This window comes from Sorex fumeus, unplaced genomic scaffold (genome assembly GCF_029834395.1).
Source record: "Sorex fumeus unplaced genomic scaffold, SorFum_2.1 ptg000014l, whole genome shotgun sequence".
Lineage (NCBI taxonomy): Eukaryota > Metazoa > Chordata > Mammalia > Eulipotyphla > Soricidae > Sorex > Sorex fumeus.
The window spans coordinates 14,091,631-14,115,947 of record NW_026606071.1 but is presented as its reverse complement, the minus strand read 5'-3'; the positions used below and the strand labels follow the sequence as shown (position 1 = coordinate 14,115,947).

Sequence of the window (24,317 nt, the reverse complement as noted above, 5' to 3'; positions counted from 1 at the left end):
TAGCATTTATACATGTGTGTTGCAGTTTTTTAGTTTCAAAGAAAATTTAAATCTACCAGAACAAAATTATTTAGAACTATTTAAATTTATTCATTCACAATTTGGGGTTTTCAATTGGGTTTATCAAACAACTCAGTAAACAACATATTAGCAATTTAATAAATTGTGCATACAGATTTTCTCAAATTCTTGTAAATATCTTGTCACCATATTTTGAGTTCAGATATTTTAAAGATTTATATTTTAAAAATAATTAAGCATTAAAATGTTATACTATACTGAATATAATAAAAAAAATTTACTCACAAGACACATTTATTTGCTATAGCAAAGTATCATTAACTCACAGACTCAAAATGTAGAAAGAGGGCCTGGAGTGATAGCACAGCAGGTAGGGCATTTGCCTTGCACGCGGCCGACCCAGGTTCGATTCCCAGCATCCCATATGGTCCCCTAAGCACTGCCAGGGATAATTCCTGAGTGCAGAGCCAGGAGTGACCCCTGTGCATCGATGGGTGTGACCCAAAAAGCAAAAAAAAAAAAAATGTAGAAAGAATAGCAGTGTATTGTGACCTCAACACAATTAAGAAGTTTGTCTTAACTGTTTTCATTTTTTAAAATCCATATCTTTAAATAGTTTTCAGTATTTCATATCAACCTCGTACAGGAATAGAGTATTTTTAAATTTAGAGCTGGAGGGATAACACAGCAGTAGGGCATTTGCCTTGCACGCAGCCGACCTGGCTGACCCAGATTCGATTCCTTCAGCCCTCTTGGAGAGCCTGGCAAGCTACCGAGATATTCGATATGCCAAACACAGTAACCAAAAGTTCTCACAATGGAGATGTTACTGGGCCCACTCGAGCAAATCAGTGAACAACAGGAGGACAGTGCTACAGTGCTACAGTTGTTTTGTTTTTGAGCCACACCCTGCAGTGCTCAGGGGTTATTTCTGATTCTGCACTCAGAATCACTCCTGGCAGACTCAGGAAACTATGGGATGTCAGGAACCAAACCTGGGTCGGTTGCCTGCAGGGCAAGCTCCCTACCCACTGTACTATCACTTCCTCCCCAATGTACTTACTTTTTAATCCATAGTACAAATACACAGTTTTTGCTACATGTAGTAGAAAAGATGGACTTCTTTTATAAAGAAATGGTTTTAACTGTGTAGGTAAATTTTATTTAGATTTTTCAAAACTCAGATGGCAGTGTTTCTTAATTTTAATTTTTAAGAGGTTCATTTTGTTTCCAAATGAAATAAATTTCTTTTTTTCTTAGATTGTTCATCTGCAAGCCAGTCTAACAACTTTAAAAAATACCCAGAGTGTGGTAAGTTTTATTTTCACAATTCTACATCATACTAGCAGGAAAATAGTTTTTTCTTTAAAATAGTTAAGGATTTTACAGTTTTTTAATATAAATTTAAGAAGAGTGAACCTAATGAATATTGGAATAGATGATCTTCATTTAATTTAGTTTTGTCAGTACTTAACACTTTTTTTGTTTTTATTTTTACAAATAATTTTTTTATTTCAAGAGTTACAGAGGATAAATAGTTCTACACAATGATAGTACTTTTATTTTTACCATTTTAAACAAAGTTTTAGTACTTTTATTTCTCCAGTTGAAAATATGTAGGCAGTATATTACTTATAAAATGTGCTTTAAATATCTATAAGTGGGACTGGAACGATAGCACAGTGGATAGGGCATTTGCCTTGCATGTGGCCGACCCGGGTTCGATTCCTGGCCTTCTATGTGGTCCCCTAAGCACTGCCAGGAGTAATTCCTGAGTGCAGAGCCAGGAGTAATCCCTGTGCATTGCTGGGTGTGACCCAAAAAGCATATATATACACATATATATATATATATATATATATGATGTACTTGATTTTCAGTTCCTATACTTACCTAGAGAGAGATTCAGAATGAATAGATTTTATCTACCCAACATATCTTAAAGTATTTCTAAACAGTTTTAGTATTTCATGTCAATTTGGTACAGAAATATGTATTGTTAGCTGCTGATTATGAGTCTAAGTAAAATAATAAACTTAAAGTTTGTTTAATATCTTCGTATTTTTACTTTCTTTATAGAATGCAAAAAACTCTAAACGAAGTGAAAAAAAGTCCAGTCACCCTAAAGACTCTACAATATACCATCTTCATTTATCTTCATTTAGTGATGTTGAAGATAGTCTTCACATGCACAATACCGTGATTAATTTGTTAACATGGATTGTATTACTCAGCATGCCGTCTCTAATTTATTGGTTTAAAAATCTCAGGTACTTCTGATTTATATATAATTATAATTTGTATAGTTCAAACAATATATATCTAGAGGTAGAAGCTTGCTAGGTACTATTGGTCCATAAATCTTGTTCAAAATTTTCACATTTTCTTTCTTACTATAAAAATAGCCTGGGAATATAAACTCCCCTAAGTTTGCCTCCAAATGAGGAAATTGGAACTGGTTTGTGGCTAAGCATAAAAGCATTTCCCATGCATCTATGAAGTCCTGGGTTTTATTCCCAAAACCGCAAAAACAAAATTGGGGGTAGGGGTGGGCAGGAGACATAGTTCAGAAGATAAAGTACTTGCCTTGCATGCTACTTACTCTGTCCAGTCCCTGTCACCTCATCTGCTCCCTAGAGTATCACCAGAAGTGACCTCTGCTGGTGGCCCCAAATTTTTTATTAAAGAGGAGGTGATGTTTAATTTTATCTCTAAATTCACTTGAATCTAGAAATACGAACATATACTTCTTTTGGGGCTTAAAGTATTTATAAGGTTAGTGCTTTATATATTTTTCAATTCATGATCAATTTTATGTTTTCCTAAATTTGCTGGAAGCAAAAGCCATATTCTTTCTTAAACACGTCTCTTTTTTTCTCTACCCTCACATTTCTTTGTAGTAAATTTTGTTAAAATAAAACTTTAGGGCTGGAGCGATGTAGTAAATTTTGTTAAAATAAAACTTTAGTTTAGGGCTGGAGCGATAGCACAGCGGTAGGGCGTTTGCCTTGCACGCAGACAACATGGCCGACCTGAGTTCGATTCCTCCGCCCCACTCAGAGAGCCTGGCAAGCTACCGAGAGTATCTCGCCCGCACGGCAGAGCCTGGCAAGCTCCCCGTGACGTATTCGATATGCCAGACACAGTAACAACAAAGTCTCCAATGGAGACGTTACTGGGCCCGCTCGAGCAAATCGATAAACAACGGGAGGGCCTTTTTTCTTTATTTTCTTTATTTTTTTTATAATTTCTTTATTGAATCACTGTGGGAAAAGTTACAGAGCTTTCGGGTTTAGGTCTCAGTCATGTAAGTATCACACACATTTCCCTTTACCAATACTTATTTTTAACCGCGAACCCCAATAGAACCCCACCTCCCACCCCTCCCAATTCCTGTGAGGCAGATGAGTTCTAGTTAATACTCTATCTACTTTAACTAGATACATTGTTTCGATAGAAGATGCACAATTATTGTTTAGAGTTTACGACCCCCCCCCCCCAATCAGACATGCTGAAACAGCCTTGTGAAATGATTTGCTTTCTACAACTTGGTTTAAGAATAAAATGATGTCGCGTGGCCGCTATCGCGGCCGTGCGGTTTTGGATTTCTGCTGTTTTACTTATTAACCCTGGAAGAATTTCTATTAAAAGTTAGATAATTAAGAGATTGGTTTCTGTGCTCTGGTGTCGTGGCCGTGCTGGAGAGCCGCTCGTGGGGGGCAGCTGGTGACCTCGGTCGGGCGTGAAGGACGGCCCATTACCCCCCCCTTCCCAAGAGGTCCCTGCCGCCCCCACCCGTGGCTCAAACCTGCTGTCCACAAGGCTCCCGTGCGGCCGTCATCTTTCTTTCCAGAGAGGAGCGGGCGAGTGGGTCAACACCCTTTCCCCTCCGGGCAGGCATGCTGGCGCGGTTTAACACATAGTCCATTTGCTTTTCTGCTCCAAGCGGGTGGCTCTCTGTGCTAAGTCCTTGTGCCTCCGGGGCCGTGGCCGTGCCAGAGAGCCGCTCGTGGGGGGTAGCTGGCGACCTCGGTCGGGCGTGAAGGACGGCCCATTACGCCCCCCTTCCCATGAGGTCCCTGCCGCTCCCACCACCCCTGGCTCAAACCTGCTGTCCACAAGGCTCCCGTGCAGCCGCCATCTTTCTTTCCAGAGAGCTTATTTTTTTTTAAAACTTTAATACTTCCCTACAAATATGTCACTGTCACTGTCCTCCCATTGTTCATCGATTTGCTCAAGCTGGCACCAGTAATGTCTCCATTGTGAGACTTGTTACTGTTTTTGGCATATCGAATATGCCATGGGGAGCTGTGCAAGCAGGATACTCTCAGTAGCTTGCTGGGCTCTTCAAGACAGATGGAAGAATCGAACCCAGGTTGGTCATATGCAAGGCAAACGTCCTACCCTCTGTGTTATTGCTCCAGCCCATATTTTATTTTATTTTATTGTTTTCTTTTTTGTATTTTTATTTTTATTTTTTATTAGTGAAACACCATGAGGTACAGTTATAGACTTATAAATTTTTGTGCTTGGATTTCAGTTATACAATGATCAAGTACCCATCCCTCCACCAGTGCCTATCCTCCACCACCACGGGTCCCAGTATCCCTCCCACCCCCCATCCTCCCCATCCCACCCTGCCTCTGTGGCAGTCCAGCCCATATTTTAGAAATAATAAATGTGTACTTATCTAATGTGTGCCACACATTGAACAAAACTAAATATCGCTGTTTCGCTACTGAAAACTGTCCATAGCTTTGCTACCATGAAGTAAGTGAATGAGAGCCTGACACTTCCCTCCAAGATTATTTCTAGGATATTCCTCTGTTAGCAAGTTGTTTTTAATAATAGGCCATTCTGGGGCCAGAGAGAGAATACAGCGGGCTAGGGTGCTTGCTTTGTACACAGCCAACCCCTGTTTGATCTCTGGCAACCTGTATGGTCCCCTGAGTGCCACCAGGAGTGATCCCTGAGTGCAGAACTAGTATTAAGCCTAAGCACTGCCAAGTGTGACCCCAAAGCAAAACAAAATGAAACAAAAAAGTAGACCACATCATCCAAAATTAATATCAAACCCCACTTTTAATTTTAGTTTTTAGAAACAATATAAAGCTTTTAGTTTATCTATGTACCCTGAAGTTCTTTTTGAAAACTCTTTGATCAAACCAAAATTAGTTAAGTAACTAATTGACATTACCAGGTATTATCCTTCCTTAATCCTTCAATCAAGATTCAGATTTTTGTTCACAGATCTGGGGAAAAGATTATGTAAGAGCACAAATTTATAATTCTGTAAACTAATTGGTCACACCTCATTGTCAATAAATGCAAGATGAGAATTTAGATTTTCACAGTATCCTGTGGACAATTTACACAGACCTTTTAAAAACATTTCTTAAGCAGCTTTAAAAATTAAATATATTGGTTTATTTTTATGTGAACCTTTTGCATATGTACCTATTACAGAAATAAAATGTTTCTGTATTGGATGTTTTCCTTTTTAGTAGTTCCTGACATTGTTCATATAAAAACCTTGGGTATAAAGATTATATAGACTAGAGTAGAAATTATTTGTTAAAGATTACATGAACTGTTCAGGTTACCCTTTTTTTTAAAAAAAAATCTGAATTGCTACCAGAATTTATCTAATTTGCTTGGTTCTGATGATTTGAAAAAAATTAATTTATTGAATCACCAGGAAATACAAAGTTACAAAGTTGTTCATGATTTAGTTTTAGTTGTACAATGAGTACCAATCCCTTTGCCAGTGTCCACTTCCCTCCACTAGTGTTCCCAGTTTCCCTCCTCCCCCCCAGCCTGCCTCCATGGAAGCCACTTTGTTTTTTTCCTTTTAGGCCCTGTGGTTTGCAATGCTGTTACTGAAAGGGTATCATATATATATATCGGGCTATTAGGTTACCTCCTTTCAGCACTCAGTTCTTGTGGTTCTGATGAGAGAGAGAGAAATAGGATTTATTGAAAGATTTAAGGGAGGAAGAAGGGAACAATGGGGAGAGAGAGAGAGATGTTTAAGAGAGAACATAGGCTTGAAAAGGCAAACATTCCTGAAATTTGCTTATAAGTGGATGGTCATGGAGAGTATGCTAAGTGAAGTGAATCAGAAAGAGAGGAATAGACATAGAATGACTGCACTCATTTGTGGAATATAAAATAGCATAATATGAGACTAACACTCAAGGACTGTAGAGACAAGGCCAGGAAGATTGCTCCATTGTTGTAAGCCTACCTTATGAGCTGGGGAAGAAGGCAAGTGGGATAGAGAAGGAATCAGTAAGTCAATGATGGCTGAAGGGATCCCTCGGGATGGGATGGGAGATGTGTACTGAAAGTAGTTTACGAACCTAACATGATGGCCTCTCATTATCTGTATTGCAAACTATAATTCCCATAATCAGAGAGAGTAAGGGGAAAACTGTCTACCATAGAGGCAGGGGGAAGAATGGGACTTGGGGAGTGTGGGGGGAGGAGGGATACTGGGGACACTGGAAAATGTACACTGGTGAAGGATGGATGTTCAGTCATTGTATGACTGAAACTCAAACATAATAGCTTTGTAAGTATTGCTCAAGATTATTCAATAAAGAAAATAAAATAAAAATTTTAAAGGCAAGCAAGCATCACGTGACTTTTGGAAGGTTATATACAATTTCTTCAAATGATCTTGGCCTAAATTCTCCACATATATAAAAAGTTAATCCGGACTTTGTCGCAGGGAAAAACTTGATTCTGATGATTTTAAATAAGCAGATATGTTTTGTTGATGCTTCATTTTTTTCTCTTTGATATAGTTATTACTTCAAGCTTAATCCTGATCCATGCAAACCTTTGGCATTTATCCTTATTCCAACTATGGCAATTCTTGGAAATACTTCTACTGTTTCAATAAAGTCAAGGTATAGTGGTTTAATCTTGCTCTTTTCCTCCTCCATGTCCCTGTTTTTTATCACCCTTTTATATTTATAACATGCTTTCTGTCCCTAATACTTAGAATATTCTTATTGTTAATGCCATAAAAGTAATTATTTATATGCAAATATAACTTACACAAGTATATTATATTTTTTTCTTAGTTCTTTTTTTTCTCCACTGTATTTAAACATCTGGGGGTTTGCAAGTTGTTCATGATGATTTGTTACAGACATTCAGTATTCCAACACCACTCCCCCACCATTGTTACCTTCCTTTCATCATTGTCTCCATTTTCAAGCCTGTCGCTATAGCAGACCCACAATAATTTATTTTATATTGCTTGTTACCACTAAATGGTTAGTGCAATGATCAGAAAATTATTTCCATAGGAGAAAATTTGTGAAAAGGTTGTATCTTATCATGGGTACATTAAATCCTTGTCTGAGGTTTAACTAAGGTATTGTTACAATTTAAGCCTTCTTCATTTATGTTTTTGTTAGTTGACATTGATTGGATTCTGCATTACATCCCATCCATTCTGGTGTGCTACGAATGGGATGTCAGAGTTTGTATATGTCACTCCAGAAAATCCAAACTATTTAATCCAGGAAAGTTAACTGGAAAGTTAAATATTTAACTGGCTTGGCTTATAGGTTTTCTGGAAGTACAGAGAGGTAGGGAGAGTTCTTCCACTCCGATTTCGACAAGACCTAGGGTTTTCAGCCACAAAAATGAGTGTACCTGGAGTTTTCAGCAGACTAGGTTCTCTGTAGTTCTTGGTCCTAAGGTCGTGGGATCTGACCAGAGACATGGCAGAGGCTTTAGGGTGTGGTAGCAGTTGCTGAGCATATTTTGGGTAGGAACTGATCATGAGGCAGAACTCAGCCAGCTACAAGTGTCCAAGAAATTTTTGCTGCTACATGATCTCTTTTGAGATTTATTTATGAGTCTCTGGGACAAGCCAGTGCATACGCTTACATGGCAGCAGTGGTGGTTCATGATCCTCTTTTCTTAGTATTTAATTTTACTATTGGGATATCATAGTTTTTTTTCTTTAAAAAGTAAGTCCTTAAAAGATTGGAAATTTTAGATATGCTTTCAAGAAGTACAGGAAGAGTGGATGGAAATGCAGGGGTAAAGTAAGATTAGCTGTAATTTGATCATTTTGAAGCTGAGTAATGGAAATATGAGGCTTATTATGAAATCAGTATATATGTATATGTTTAAAATTTATTTTAAAAGCATTATGTTTCATTGACTGGTTGTATGCTTTGAGGACTTTTTCAGTCCATTCTGGTTTATATTTATAGATGCTCTATAATCAAGCAGACCTGGGATTTAAATATTGGGTCTTCAAGCTAATAGGTGTTTGCCTTTAGCAAATTTCTTGCTCCACTTATTCTCAGTTTCATAAATTTTAGAGAAAAAAAGATGATAATCTTTACTAATACTTTTTTAAAAAAATGTTTATTGTAATTGCAGGGACTAGAGTGATAGTACAGCAGGTGAGCACTCTGGTTTGATCCCCAGTATCCCATATGCCCCCCGGGCACCTCCAGGAGTGATCCCTGAGCACCATAGGATGTGGCTGAGAAAAAAAAGAAAAAAAATTATTGTCAGGGCCGGAGGTTAAGGCATACAGCCAAACCTGGTTTGAGGGCTGACTCTGGACCACCACATGGTACCCTGAGCACCACTGAATGCTTTCCTGGAGGTCTCCTGCTCAGCACCACACCTCCAGGGTATGTCCCTGGAGCCTCCCGGAGCACTATCAGAGTGACCCATATAATCTGCAGCACTGCAGGGCCCTAACAGTACTGAATCCTCATCAGGTCTTCACATTGAATTGCTGGTCCAGCTAGCTAAGAATCACACAAGCCCCCCATCTCCAGCCTTTTGAATATTGCTTGGGAAACCCCAACCCCCAAATTATTTTTTATGCCATTGTTAAGAATTTCGGATTCTTCTTTATTTGATAGGATTTTTTTGTTTTGTTTTTCTGTATGCTATTTTAAGTAAAGTTAAATACTATAACTAGTATAGTATACTATAGTATACTATAACTATATATATACAGGCTGGAGCTATAGCACAGCAGGTAGGGCATTTGCCTTGCACTCAGCCAACATGACCGACCCGAGTTCGATTCCTCCACCCCTCTCGGAGAGCCTGGCAAGCTACCGAGAGTATCTTGCCCGCACGGCAAAGCCTGGCAAGCTACCCGTGACATATTCAATATGCCAAACACAGTAACAATAAAGTCTCACGATGGAGACGTTACTGGGCCCGCTTGAGAAAATCGATGAACGAGAGGACAGTGACAGTGACTAAAAATAAAACAATTATAATACGTTGTAATAAACATTTTTTGGATGTAGTATTTCTCTCAAAATATCTAATTGTGTATAACATTTTTGACCCCACTTGATTTTAGATAACTGAAACTGCAGGAAGTAAAACCATAAACAAAAGAAAACTAGTATTTTATTTTTGCTAGGTTTAATTTCCCAGGAGAAAAGTAAGAATAAAAGTTCAGTTAGTATTTTTCTGATGTTAGAATATAAACATAACTCGTTATTTGCTTAGTAGAAATATTATTTATTTAGGCTTGCAAGATAACTCAAAGAGCTAGAGTGCATGCTGTACATGTGAGAGCCTTAGGTTTGTCCCAGCACCACATCAACGTGGTCCTTAAGCACCAAGCCAATTGTAGGCCCAAACACTACCAGGTGTGATTCAAGAAAAATTGGGGCATTTATCTCTTTTTAAGCCAGAATGTGACTTGTGAATCTTTTTTAAAAAATATGCAAAAGGTATGTGGTATTTACAAAAAAATGTACAAATCGCAAAAAAATCATGGATCTTGAATTCATCACATGTAACTTTATTTCATCTGAAACCACTTTTGGAAGGCTGTATTAAGTGTATTTTATGCATGTATAAAATAATGTTACTGTCACCGTCACTGTCCTCCTGTTGTTCATCGATTTGCTCGAGCAGGCCCAGTCACGTCTCCATTGTGAGACTTCTTGTTACTGTGTTTGGCATATAGAATACGTCACGGGGAGCTTGCCAGTCTTTGCCATGAAGGCTAGATACTCTCAGTAGCTTGCCAGGCTTTCTGAGATGGGCAGAGGAATTGAACCTGGGTCGGTCGGATTGGCCGTGTGCAAGCAAACACTCTACCACTATGCTATTATTTTACTTGTAAAATGTAATTTTTTTCTTGCAATGTAGTTTATGTAATGACTCATATTTCTTTGTCTCTTTGCAGTAAATTATTGAAGACCACTTCACAATTTCCACTTCTTCTGGCTATCGGTGTGATTGCTTTTGGGTCAACACATTTATATAGGGTTCCTTGCTTTGTCTTCATTCCCCTTTTGCTCCATGCATTATGCAACTTTATATGATACTGGTTTTTAACAAACTCTAACAATGATTTATACCTTTAGGGCCAGAGGATATCACTGCTCCATTGATGAGGATGACTAGATCCTTTTGAGAAGACAAGGCTATTTTTACAGTTATTGAAAATAGGAAAAATTAGTTTTTTAGTGCTTAAGGAAAGTAATTTAAGCATGGTTTTATTTTGTGGTATGGTATTTGTGTGCTAGTAATGTTTGAATTATTAGAAAAGGGTTTAGTGGTTACTGTCTTTGAGGACTCCTCTGTGTATCAATCAGCTAGTCTGGTTGATTGACTATAGCAGGAATCTTCTAGATACACAGCAAATGTAGCATTGTTTGTAATCTCACCTCTGGCATTCTTCTCATTTCATCAAACTTTCCTCTATGAAGTGGGTTACTTAGTATTTACTTTTGTATACATCCTGAGAAATAAGTCTTAAAAATTGATGAAATCATAACTGTTAGATCCCTCAAAAATGAAATGTCCATTAAATCATTGGTCAGTTCTTGGCAGCTATAAGTGAACAAAGTGGCTCTTTGTTTTCTTGTACTTTATAAAAATATAAATTTTAATTCTAAACAGCAGATTATTTTTGGTAACCAATGCAATATTGATAGATGAAAACAATATTCAGATTCAGAATTTATTGGAAGTTTTTGTTACTTCTCAAATGCAAATCTTATTTTTTATTCTTGATGCATATTACAAGATTATTGAAGAGATCTATTGCTAAATTTAAAGAAATTCTCCTAGATATTAACTAGCATTAGAGTAGTTTATTCATTCAATCTCAGTACCATTTTAATCAATTCATTGGTTACCAAAAGTGCCTGTGGTCATGTTGTATTATTGAAATAATTAAATTCCAGGAACTAGAAAGATAGTTTTGGAGTTAAGGAATATGCAGCAGACCCTGGTTCAATCCTTGGCACTACTTATGGTTCTCCAATCACTACTAGATGTGATCCATGAGCACAAAGTCAGGAGTTCTCCCTGAGCCCTGTCAGGTGTGGCCCAAAACCCCAAAATAAATAATTAAATTACAGTCTTCAGAAAAGACTAAGTTTGCACAAGTTTTGACACTACAAGAAAAAAGCAACATGATTAGGTGTGATATTATATTTATAGTTCAACATTATATTATTAGTGGTATGATTGTAGACTTTTTCCGTTAATTGTATAGGTGTGCATAGTAAAGCTGTATAAATTTTATGCTTTATTCCCTGGGTTTAACAGTGGAATCTTAATTTGACAAGATGAATTCTGTTCACCAGACATAAGAGTAATGTTTCTCTTTCATTTTAGATCTTAGCCATTAACTACAAAAACTAGGAAGTAGTTAATGGAGCTAGGTATCTTTGCCTTAAGAGAGATTGATATTAGGCTGAGATATATCTGACTCATGGATCCCCTTCTTTATATATAAATATATGCTATAATTTTCCAGACTCTCTCAAAATCCTTAATCTCTGCAGTTCCATTGCCCCTGGATTGCATTAGTCTATGAGCTGTTACTGCCTATAGGAAGTTATCCTGACTTTTCTGCCAATTGAGGGTTACCCCAGTTTTCTTCTCAGGTGTTCCTCAGGTCCTTGCAGTTTAGCTTTTGTTGAAGAGGATCTGGTCTTGCTATCATCTCTGAAGGTTGTGAATTTGTTTAATTCTATTGTTGTCTTTCTCAGTTTAATGCCTATCCCTATTTTCATTTGCCAGGATCATTAAAGGGAGGGAAATGATTATACAATGTAAATAAGGCAGACATTCCAGGTACTTGTTTGTGTGAGAAAAGTAATAAGTACCTGAAGAGAAAGAGAAGTTTTATACAAAATATTATACATGTGCCCCATGGAAAATCACATATGTGTTTAAATAAGGACACATCTGCTTAGTTGTACATACACTAATAAGCAGCTTTTATAGGGTTATATTTTTGTTCAGGAAAGCTATGCATTTCTTAGGCGTGATTGATTTATTCTTTGTATGCTGCATAAAATCAATACTTATATACCTAGGCAAATCATCACAATAAGTATACTTATATCTATATATCCTATAGCTATGAACCTTTTTTTCTTGTAATGATAGCTATTAAGATACATTCTTACATGACATAGTTCTTTTCCACCAATATTATAGTTGTATTTCAAGTTAAAGGTTGAATGTGTCCTTTATTACTAGGTACATATATGCATAGAATTTGAGAAAATTCAATTTTTTGGGATTTTTATTGGCAACCATATTATATATAAATATGTGACATAAAGCCTCCTTATTTCACATTTCTTATAAAAGAAATGTAACAGGCCTAGATTTTTCATTTGTGCATAGTACTTTAGCCTTGGGGGCAGGAGCCACACCTGACAATGAAGGCTCAGGATTTACCCATGGCTCTTTGATCAAGAATTACTCCTGGCACTTCTTGGGGGACCATATAGGATGCTGGGGATCAAACCTGGGTCAGCCGTGTGCGAGGCAAATGCCTTGCCCGCTGTAGGATTCTGATCCCTAAACAGTTTATTTTTAAGAGCATCCTACTCAGTAAATTATTTTGATCTTAATGTACTTAAGACCTAAAGTTTTATTAATCCAAAAAATATTTTAAGACTACTAATTGATACTAATTAAACAACTTATAAGCAATATTAGCTTGGGTCTTTATTCAACATATATGCATATATAGATCTATATATATGCATATATAAAAAGTACATGTTATTTATAATATATATTTATGTAATTAATTAAAAAACTACCTTTTGACAGGATCTTAATCAAGTCCTGATGCACTTTAAATCCAAATCACTACCAGAAATGAGGTGGAAGTTTTGTGTAAATATTAACAAAAATGATATTTCTTTCTCTTGAGGGAAAAACGCCCTGTTATCTTTAATTTACACATAGTTTCTATCATATTTACCAGCCTTTGTTAGCTGGTAAAACAGCACAGGTTCATTAGCAATGTTACTAAAAGTGAAATTGCTTAGTAGAAGTTAGGAGTTATCTAATTTAGCAAATTTGTGACCTCTACTGTTAAAACTTTTATTTAAAATTTATTGCGTTTTTGAGTAAGTTATTACTTATAAAAATTACTTCTGGGACCAGGGATTTGACTCAGCAATAGATCACATATCTGGCTTGTGTGAGACCCTGGGTCTGTTCCCTGGTACCACCAGTAACAAAAACTTAGTTACTTCTCTGCACTTTTTTCTGTTTTGTAAGGCTGATAACTGTATTGCTGAGACTAACACTGCTTCCAGTTCAGAAAAGGCTCCTTTTTTAATTACTGTCAAGATTTTGACCTGATAATATGATAAAATTATTTTTATTCATCTCTTTTCATGCCAGAAATTAAAGGTCCTCTCTTTCTTGATTGTTATCAGAATGAAAATATTCAAAACAAATGACCTTAAAACACATTTCCCTGTATAACAATGATTTGGAGTATCAGTTATAAATTATCAACCATCTATTGATTACTCTTTCAATTGTTAGAATTTTAGTAATTTAGTTAGTAATTATTAGTACTAAAAATTTACTAGATAAATTCATATGTCTATAATGGAATAGCTTTTCTTGATTGAAATACCATATAACTTCATGATTATACAGTAAATAACAAAAGAAACTAAGGTAGGTTTATTTAATGTGGGTTTTTTCTTTCGCTTTTTTGGGGGTCACACCCGGCAATGCACAGGGGTACTTCTGGCTCTTCATTCAGGAATTACTCCTGGTGGTTCTCGGGGGACCATGTGGGATGCTGGGAATTGAACCCGGGTCGGCTGTGTGCAAGGCAAACACCCTACCTGCTGTGCTATCGCTCCAGTCCCAAATGTTTATTGTTAATTTTCCTAGCACTCATGAAGTACATTTTTCTATCATATTCACATACTTACCCAAGGCAGATTATCTGATTTACTTATCATCTTCTTTCTGTACTGTTCTTAAAAGTCTTATAGACTTTTTCTTTCTGTGTAGTTTATTTCACCTTCTTATTAATTTGTGTCTCCCACAGAAGTGGCCAAGTTGAATAGAAGATACAAAACTAATTTTTATTTAATTTTTGAAAAGCCTGGGGGAAATGAGGGAAACACAAATATTAAGAAGATAGATTGTTATGGGGCTGAAAAGATAGTACAAGGGGAAGTACATTTGCCTTGCATGCATCTGATTAGGTTCAATCCCAGCACCCCAATGGTTCCCTGAGACTTGCTAGGAGTAATCCCTGAGTGCAGAGCCAGGAGTAAGCCCTAAGCACCCCATTTTTTTTGGAGTATTTAATTTTTTTATTTTCATTTTTTTATTAGTGAAATACCATGAGGTACAGTTATAGACTTATAAATTTTTGTGCTTGAGTTTCAGTTATGCAATGATCAAGTACCCATCCCTCCACCAGTGCCCATCCTCCACCACCACGGGTCCCAGCATCCCTCCCATCCACCTTTCCCCCCGTCCCACCCTGCCTCTGTGGCAGGGCATTCCCCCTTGTTCTCTCTCTTTTCTTTTGAGCACCCCATTTTTTAAGAATTAAGTCTAAATTCATATAATGTCTTCTTTATTATGAGATTTATTATAATACTTGACAGTGTTACCTTCGCAGTTTTCCTAGTTTGCTATAAAATCAGTTGGGTAAAATATTTGAAATGTATTGGGACCTTCTGAAATTATGCATTTGTTGATATTTTACCATCACTTTTTTTTTTCTGTGTTTTAGTTTTGTGAATGTACATGTCATAGAAAATAGGATAATTTGTGAAGCTTTGTGGGGAAAATCAATTTGAAGAACATGGCATTCCCCAAGATAGAAGAAATAATAAAGTGTCTTTGTCTTATTAAATTAGAAACTGACAAAAAAAACTTCCGTGCCACATAGATAGATATTCAAGAGAAATTTACAAAAATGGTAAAATGATTGAAAGATTCAATTTTATTCCAGTCTTTTTTATCACAAGGCTGAATTTTTACCTATATACATTACTTATGTATTCTTCTCAATATGTTTTAACAGCCTAAGGAAATTAAAAGTCTATGAGGTTTCTTGCATTTTAATTTCTTATAACAATGATAGGAAAGAGGTTAATTCAGTAATCAAAAATCTACATAAATGTACACGAAGTGCTCAGGAATTCACACTTTTTTGATAAATTATGAAGATAGAAGATTGAATTTTATGTTAACAGTTTTAAGAATGAAATAAATATGCTATTATTCCACTAATAGTATATAAACATATGATATACCTGGACTGATAGCATGTATTTTCCAAAAGTTATATGATTATCTAAGCTATATTATTGATTATATTGTCTATGGTCAGATAGTTTTAAGTCAATTTTGAGTCTTTTCTCAAAGCATTTGGTACTTAAGCTGCCAAAATGACTATGATTTGAAGTTCTAGATAATCAGTTACTTTCTGATAACTGCAGGACTTACAAATCATAGAAAACAAGATCCTTTTTTGATATATATGAATTATTCTGTACTTATTCTGTACATTGTAACTTTGAACACTATGGAAAACCTAGATCTATTATTGTATTTAATTATTTTATATAAATTTGTGCACATTTGATTCCTAATATTAATTAAAGAAGTCTAAAAGTAGCAATTTTTATAAATTCATTTTTAATAGTATTGTTTTTAGTATTTATATGATAGTAATGGTACTTGTAAAATATTTATCAAAAAATAATAAATAGATCTAATAACCACTCAAAAATCTAGATGATAGGCATATTTTGTATGTCATGTTACACTTGTTTTGTTTCATATTGAACTTTTTACATCCCTTTTTAAGGAAAAAAAGACACATTTGAATTTTTTAGCTCAAAATTCTACATTTTAAAATATGACTTATTCATATAATTAACAAAACACATTTTGCCACCAAAGTTTAAATATAACTAAAATACCTCCAGATATTTATACCAATGAAATTTTCTTAGCATATTGGGATTAAACAAATATAGTCTTTTCAGTATTTTTCACCTAGGACTTACATTATTATATAAATCATCAGATAACATTTTTCATACTGTAGGTTTCTTTTAAAACTATGTAAGGCTATATCATATTGTATTCTGTTTTGTCTGATTTCTGGAACAGCGTTCTCTGATTTTTATTGGGTAAAAGTTTGTCAACCCAATAATGATTACTAATGATGATTATAGTAATTGAGGGAATCTTGATTCAGAGTCGTTCTTTGATATAAAGTTTTTGTTTGTTTTGTTTTGTTTTTTGCATGAGTCATTGTAGTACAGGTGTGTCTCAACTATGTAATAGAAAGTTTGTTGTGAATTTTTTTGGTTTCTTAAGTATTTTTCTCTCATTTCTTTATATTTATCATCTCTTTATATATTCATATATTTCACAGGAAAATTATCAAGTAGGACCTACATGACATAGTACACTGACATAAACAATTTAAAAAGACTTTATGATTATTTATAATAGAATAAAAATGTTAAACTACTAACATTGAAATGGCATTATACTTGGGCCAGAGAGATAGTTCAGCAGATAGGACGTTTGTCTTGCACACGGCTGATTCAGATTCGCTCCATGGCCTCCCATATGGTCCCCCTAACACTACCAGGTGTAAATCCTGAGTGCAGAGTCAGGAGTAAGTCCTGAGCACTGCCAGGTGTGACCCAAAAACAAAATAGAAAAACAAATGAAATGCTTTTATACTCATGAGAAGAAAGTGATAAATTCAAACTGCTGTTTTTATTTAGTTGAAGTTCTTTAATTTTGAGGTCAGAAATTTAATACAGCAGGTAAGGTTGACTGGGCAATTCTTGGTACCCTATGTGGTCCCAGAACTTTGCCAGGAGTGATCCCTGAGCACAAAGCCAGGGATAATCCCTGAACATAGCCAGGTATTGCCCAACCACTTTTATCCCCACAAAAAATAAGAGAGAGAGAGAGAGAAAATACTTTAATTTTTCCCGTCTAAAAATTCTTAATGAAAATTTCATCCCCTCATATTTTATATTTTCCATCGTTTAAAGTCATTAACTGTGTCTCTACCAAGTAATTTTAGTGAAATTTGCATAAGTGGTCTTGGAAGTAAAGAGTAACAGAGAAGTCAAGTGTTACAATTTCTGACCTTGATTTAGTGATAATTCATCTAGTGTTCTGTTGGTGATTACAGTTGGTATTAGTAAAAAGGTGATACTCAAATCTGAAAGTTGAGCTGATACTGGTTTTTGAAATGTGCTTGTTCTTTGTATTAAATAGTTTTATTCTAAGTAGGAGATGCCTGTATTTGACATAACTATGCATTCTACATAATCAAATATGTATTTGTTAGAATATTGTTAAAGATATCTCCTCCACTGTGAAGGGAGAAAAGAAATGTCAATTTTTGTGTAAATGAGGCTATTTATAGTGTATTTGCATTTTATGTATAAATGATTCAAATATTATTTTGAAGTGATTGTATTGTAATTTATTAAACTTATGGCAAACTCTGTGCAATGTACCCATGAGAAAACAGACCAAAATTGAGTGTGTTTTATCACTGTGATCTTGAATTTTTAGTTATTTGTATAAAACAGTGTGTGCCTTAAAGTGATAAAGAAATGACCTGAAATATTTTAACTGTATGTTTTACAGTGTGTGGTCCTCTCAAGTTGACCTCAAGTCCATTTACTTTAATGTTGAGAAAGTAAAAGTTGACCAGTATTTCCCTTACTATTTTCAGAACTATTGTTCTAGGGGCCTTTAATTTCCAGAATTTTTATTTCAAGTTAAAATTATTTGTACTTCCTACAAATAGAAAGTTTAGTTTGACATAACTTTCGTAAAATTATTTTAGAAGGTGGTGGCACTTCTTTCATGAACTTAGTGCACTTTTTTTCTGAACTTACTGATGAAAAAGTTAATATTCAAATCTAATTTCTTTGTCTTTTTAATGAATTAGCTATCAAAGACATTCTTAAGATGCATGTTTATGTTTCTCAGAGTATTAAGACTTATTTTTGTCAAATAATGTTATTACCCATTATTTTTAATAATTAAAACAAAATTTTCCTATTCATAGGTCATAGGACTCTGCAAAAAGATTATTACATCTTTTTGTGAGAGAATGAACAAACAGAATTTGTTGTGTATTTTCTGTTTCAACTTTGAAAATAACTCAACATATTTCTTTCTTACCATTTCACTTCTACTTCCTTCCCTCAAAGATAAAAAGACATGTTTTCTAAAAATTCTTCTAAAAATTCTCAGAAAAAAGTCTTTCCTTAAATCATGGACAAATTGAGATGGAAGTAGTTTGAGCAAGAGTGTGTAATAAAATTAAACATTTAACTATCAATCTGTATCATTTAAAATTATTATTGTGAAGAGAAAATATGTTTTATTATGAGATAAACTTGGTAATCATTTATTTGCAAATTGGTCATATTTTTCTCTTCTAGAAACCAAAATAGCACATAACAATAATACTTAACAGTGCAAAGGAATTTGCCCTATAGTATGTACTGAAAAATATTTGTAACCTTGCAGATTTTTCCATTTAAACATGCATGATCTTCTCTAGTACTTTGTACTAAATGGTGTACTAAAAACACTTGCGTATAATTTTGAGTGTGTTGAGTGTATTTTTGGTGTGGTGTGGTTAACATATTACATTAAACCAGTTGTAATTTATTTTTTTAAAAGTGCTATTTATTGTACTCTATAAAATGTGGTGAATGTTACTATATGAATATTTGCCTTCAGTCTCTGCTCAGGTATTAATGTGTAGCTATTTTTGGTGCTTTCTTTTTAATGTCATAATCTGGTATTCTGAAGTATTCAACAATAAATTTGGTGAACAAGAACATGTGTGTAGAGATTACTTACCATTTACAGTGCCCTGTACCATCTCTAGAAAAGTACTCCTAAAATGATTACACTGAGAAATTTGCATGTCCAGAAGGGGATGTGATAAACAAGTTGCATCATAGGTAAATTTTGAAAGAGAATAAATTCTAGTATTTCCCAATTGGTTATTTTATAGCTTCCTCCAGGCATTTTTGTGAGATTGCATAGTTCATGTCCAATTCAAGAAAGGTTTTAGTTATGTTTCAGTGGCATGCTTTGTTTTTCTGATGCTTTCTTGCTAACTTGATAAATATACTTGGAAACGATCATTGGGTGCCCAGTTCCCAAGTTATGTAACAATGGTTTAGACTTTATAAGTTGATTCCCTGGTTACCCTAAATAAATTTGATCTAAAGGGAAGTAAAATGAGATTCTGTTTTAACAGGTGCTCCAAATGGTAATTCTCAAATATTTCTGTAGTCAATAAAAGTAAATTACCTGGGACTCCAACTAGCAACTAGAAAGACTGTGTTTAGGATTATAAAATACCAAAGAGGCACTAAATCAAATAAGACTTTAGTATAGCTCTAAACTTTGCTTAGAAGGAATATGGTGAGTAAAACGGGATAGAACATATTTTTGTTTGTTTGTGGTGCTTAGGTGTTACCACTGACTTTGTGCTCAGGAATCACTCCTGGCAGTGCTCAGGGGGACCATATGGGATGCCAAGGATTAAACCCACGTCATCTGTATGCAAAGCAAACACCCTCCCCATTGTGCTGTCTCTCAGACCTCTAGAGCAGAAATCTTTTAAGGAACAAATATCTTCTTATACATTGAGTGGAATAGTATTTTCTAAATTATTCTAATTAGGTCTCTAAATAGATGAACATTTATAAACTATATGCATATACTAACATTGTCTTTATCATTAACTATAATCCCCAAAGTAAATATTTAACTGTGAATATATTCAACTATGAATTTTAATATTTTCACTGGGTAAAGGATTACTTGAAAGCACCCCAATTTGTACGCCGAAGTATATACAACATGAAACCTCACAGACCTTTCCTACTAGTTTTTCTTCCTTTTTATAACTCCTGCTTTATCTCACTCCCTTTCCAAATATATATGTATATACATATATATGCTATGTTTTGCCAACCTAACATAAAATTTGTTTCCTTATAGCTCTGTAGCTCAAAGAGTTGCTATAGATGAATTGGGTTCTTTGCTAAAAATCATAATATTGAAATGAAGGCAACAACCAGGACTACTAGCCTATATAAAATTGATTCTGGTTGTTAAGAGCTAATGTTCTGCTTTCTTACATTTTCTACAGCAAACATTCCTATCTTGAATTCTCCAAATCATTCCTGCTACATGATCCTCCATAAAATGGCAGTTTGTTTCAAGAGAGACCAGTAAGATAATTCCTTTTATAAAACTTCACCTTTGATCCAAATTTAGAGGCCTCATGAGTTGAAAGGTACTGAGATAATTTCCATTTTGATTAATTGAAGGTCAACCTTAACTACATCTGATATGTTTTTCATATGTAATATAACAAGCATTCCCCTCATATTCATAAACCCCCTGTATATTCAGCAGACAAGATAAGATGCTTGGGGGCAATTTTATTTTAGTTTTGTAATGGTTGGTATTGTCTTAGTTAAAAGATTCAGTTTGCATAAAACTTAAACATAATCCCTTTGAAGAAAATTTAGGACATATTTTGTGGCCTGTTGAAGTTGTCTTTGATAGGCTTTTAATATAATTGACGGCAAGCACAATGGTGTTTCTGGATCAAAAATAGGCTATTTTTGCTTAAAGCAGTGACCACATCAATTCTTTTTATATCATTCTTCCCCCTTGAGGACACTTTAAGGGAGTCAGGTGAGCCATGCACATGTATATATGTTTTGTTTTGCATAAGAGGAACCCTGAGATTATGAATCTGGGAGATTATATAAACTACATATTGCCCTCCTCCTCTTTTGAGAGAAAAGATGCCTTTGCTCTCAAAAGTTTTTTGATCCTTCGGTAGTAAACAGATGGCTCCAGATTTTATCTCCCTATAAAGTGTAAATATGTAGCTCCAACAAACATGAAATAAGGGTAAGAAGAACTTTGAGGATAAAATGTTTCTAGTGAAAAGGGACTTTATAGATTGGCAATTTCCATTGCTTGAGAAGCCAAACCATGCAGAAACATGAAAATATTCATGATATATCAGTTCCCTCGTAGGCTTCATGGGATGAAATGAGAGAGAAATAAAGCCTCACTCATGCTTGGCGTGCTCTTAGAAACATTCTAGTACTGAATATATTGAGTGGGGTGATTAAAATGTCATAACTATAATTCTTCAGTTGCAATCTATTGGGTAAGGTAGACAGGAATTAAGCTGGTGGAGCATTTTAATATTGAATTTTGTTTCTTAAAAGTGTTTTAAAAATCTATGGGGGATGACAAGACAGCTCAGTGGACTGAATGCATATTTTGTGTGTGGGAATACTTTTTGTACCCTGCACTGTATGACTCTCCAAGCACCTGGGAGAGCAATCCCAGAGCACAGAGATAGTAATGAGCCCTGAGCACCCTTGGGTATGGCTCCAAAACAAAACAAATTTCTAAATTTGTTTAGAATTAGGGGCTCTGGAGCGATAGCATTGTGGGTAGGGCATTTGCCTTGCATGAGGCTGACCCGGCTGACCCAGGTTCAATTCCTCCACCCCTTTTGGAGAGCTCAGCAAGCTACCAAGATTATCTCACACACACGGCAAAGGCCTGGCAAGCTACCAGTATGTGAAGTATTCAGTATGCCAAACACAGTAACTAGTGTCACAATGGAGAGTTACAGGGCCCGGTCAGGCAAAATCAATAAACAACGGGAGGACAGTGACAGTGACAGTTTATTTTTTGTTTTTTTTTTTGTCTTAAATTTTTATTAGTGAAACACCATGAGGTACAGTTGTAGACTTACAAATTTTTGTGCTTGGGTTTCAGTTATACAATGATCAAATACCCATCCCTCCACCAGTGCCCATTCTCCACCACCACTGATCCCAGTATCCCTCCCACCCCACCCCATGCCCCCCATCCCACCCTACCTCTGTGGCAGGGCACTCCCTTTTGTTATCTTTCTCCTTTTGAGTGCTGTGGTTTGCAAAAGAGACATTGAGTGACAATCATGTTCGGTCTATAGTCTACTCTCATCAGGCATCTCCTATCCTGAGAGGAGACGGTTTAGACTCTAACATTCTTGCATGTTAAATGCATACAGCCTTGCATGTGGCTGACCCGGGTTCAATCCCCAACGTCCCATATGGTCTCCTGAGCACCGCCTAGAGTAAGTCCTGAGTGCAGAGCCAGGAGTAATCCCTGAACATTGCTGGGTGTGACCCAAAAAGAAAAAAAAAAGAAAAAATGGAATCTTTGTCAGAAATACATGCTGTAACTTGACGGCCAGAACAACAGTACAGTTAATAGGGCATTTGTCTTGCAAGTGGTTGAGCTGAGTTCAGTGTGGTCCCCTGAGCACCACCAAGAGCAATTTCTGAGTACAGAGTCAGGAGTAAGCCCTGAGCATAGCTGAGTCTTGCCCCAAAACTAAGCTACACTAAACAAAGAAATATATGTTATAATAACTCTTAAGGAAAAAAAACAGATAATAAGAAAACTAGAACTATGAGCAATTTCATTTACTAACAGCCCCAACCCTATGTACTATGTACTATGGGTTTGTTCTGACTGCTTTATCATTGTCCTTTTTCCTTTTAGCAAACATTCAGTGAGTATCTGTTGTACCAGAATCCATGCCAGACACATTCACATTCAGAATCTCATTCACCACCCAAGGCCCTTAGAGGGAGTATTATTATCCCTACATTGTAAGGGAAGTAGCCTTATAGAAATTAAGCGATTTTTCCACAGTACAAACTAAGTTGTCTAAGAAAATTCTTCCACTGAATAGCAGTATATAAAAATATTAATTTATTTTCCATCATCTCTAAATGTTTTTTGACCTTTCTACATAATCCTTTTGCCCTGTAGGTAAATGTTTCCAAAAACTTTCTCCCAGACACTTCTTTATTCTATGATTTTTTTCTATTTTTTTCTATTCTGACTTTCTTAGTCAGACATGCTTGCTGTAAGAACTCCAGTCCACATGTAGATTGCTGAATCTGTGACAATACATCTATTCTGAGATTGTGTCCTCATTCATAAATTATGGCTAAGAATGCTACTAAATTGTAGGTTAGAATTAAATGACACCATTTATCAGAAGTAACTGGCACATAGTAGGTGTTTAAGAAATTAGTTGCTAAGCCCTAAATCACTAAGCACATTATGGTTCACTCCTTCCTTACTCCCATCTAGGTTTAGAATCTAAATTTAGATTATCATTAGTGTTCCTGATTTCACTGCAGCTTCATAAATGATCTCTCTTCTTATCTCACCCACTTCACTTTTATCCTGTACATTATTTTTCTATTATTTTAATAGTCATATAATATTACCTTCTTTTATGAAATCCTTAAATCTTCATTTTTTTTTTTTTTTGCTTTTTGGTTCACACCTGGCAATGCTCAGGGGATCATATGGGACACTGGGAATCGAACCTGGGTTGCCTGCGTGCAAGGCAAATGCCCTACCCACTGTGCTATCACTCCAGCCCCCTCTACAGTGATTCAATAAATAAATATAAGAAGTAAAAATAAATAAATAAAATTATGAGAAAAAAAAAGGTGGAGTTCATACCCAATTCAATCAGCTAATCAGTGGCTGAATAAATAGCAGTACTCCTACATGAAAAAAAAACTATAAAGACAGAAAATAAGATGGTTATATAATAAGGGAATTGAATTCAAAAGGATCCGCAGGGAATTTGGAAGGGCGATAGAAATGTTATAAATATTGTTCATTGCACACCTGTGTACAGTTAAAATTTGTGAGTGTATTAAAAATTAAAGACTACTTACTTCTCTTCAAAATATACCATTAAGTGGATGTACAGGCAAACCACAGAAAACTAGTTTTGACAATGAACTTGTTCTCAAAATGTATATAAACTATTTCACAACTCAATCAGAAGATTTTAAGAAATCCGAATTTTAGAAGTAAAATTTTGAGAACAAACATTA

The 24,317-nt window shown here is 35.4% G+C and overlaps 1 protein-coding gene across 1 annotated transcript in view; it reads left to right on the top strand.

Annotated features, from left to right (window-relative positions):
- PGAP1 (post-GPI attachment to proteins inositol deacylase 1) overlaps window positions 1-11,661 on the top strand; it is a 92,692-nt gene extending 81,031 nt beyond the window's left edge. The window contains exons 24-27 of the mRNA XM_056111798.1: window positions 1,282-1,332; window positions 2,101-2,291; window positions 6,831-6,935; window positions 10,226-11,661. Of these exons, the coding sequence (XP_055967773.1) occupies window positions 1,282-1,332; window positions 2,101-2,291; window positions 6,831-6,935; window positions 10,226-10,364 (486 nt within the window). The 3' untranslated portion in view covers window positions 10,365-11,661. The remainder of the gene's footprint in view (window positions 1-1,281; window positions 1,333-2,100; window positions 2,292-6,830; window positions 6,936-10,225) is intronic.
- The last annotated feature ends 12,656 nt before the right edge of the window (window positions 11,662-24,317 follow it).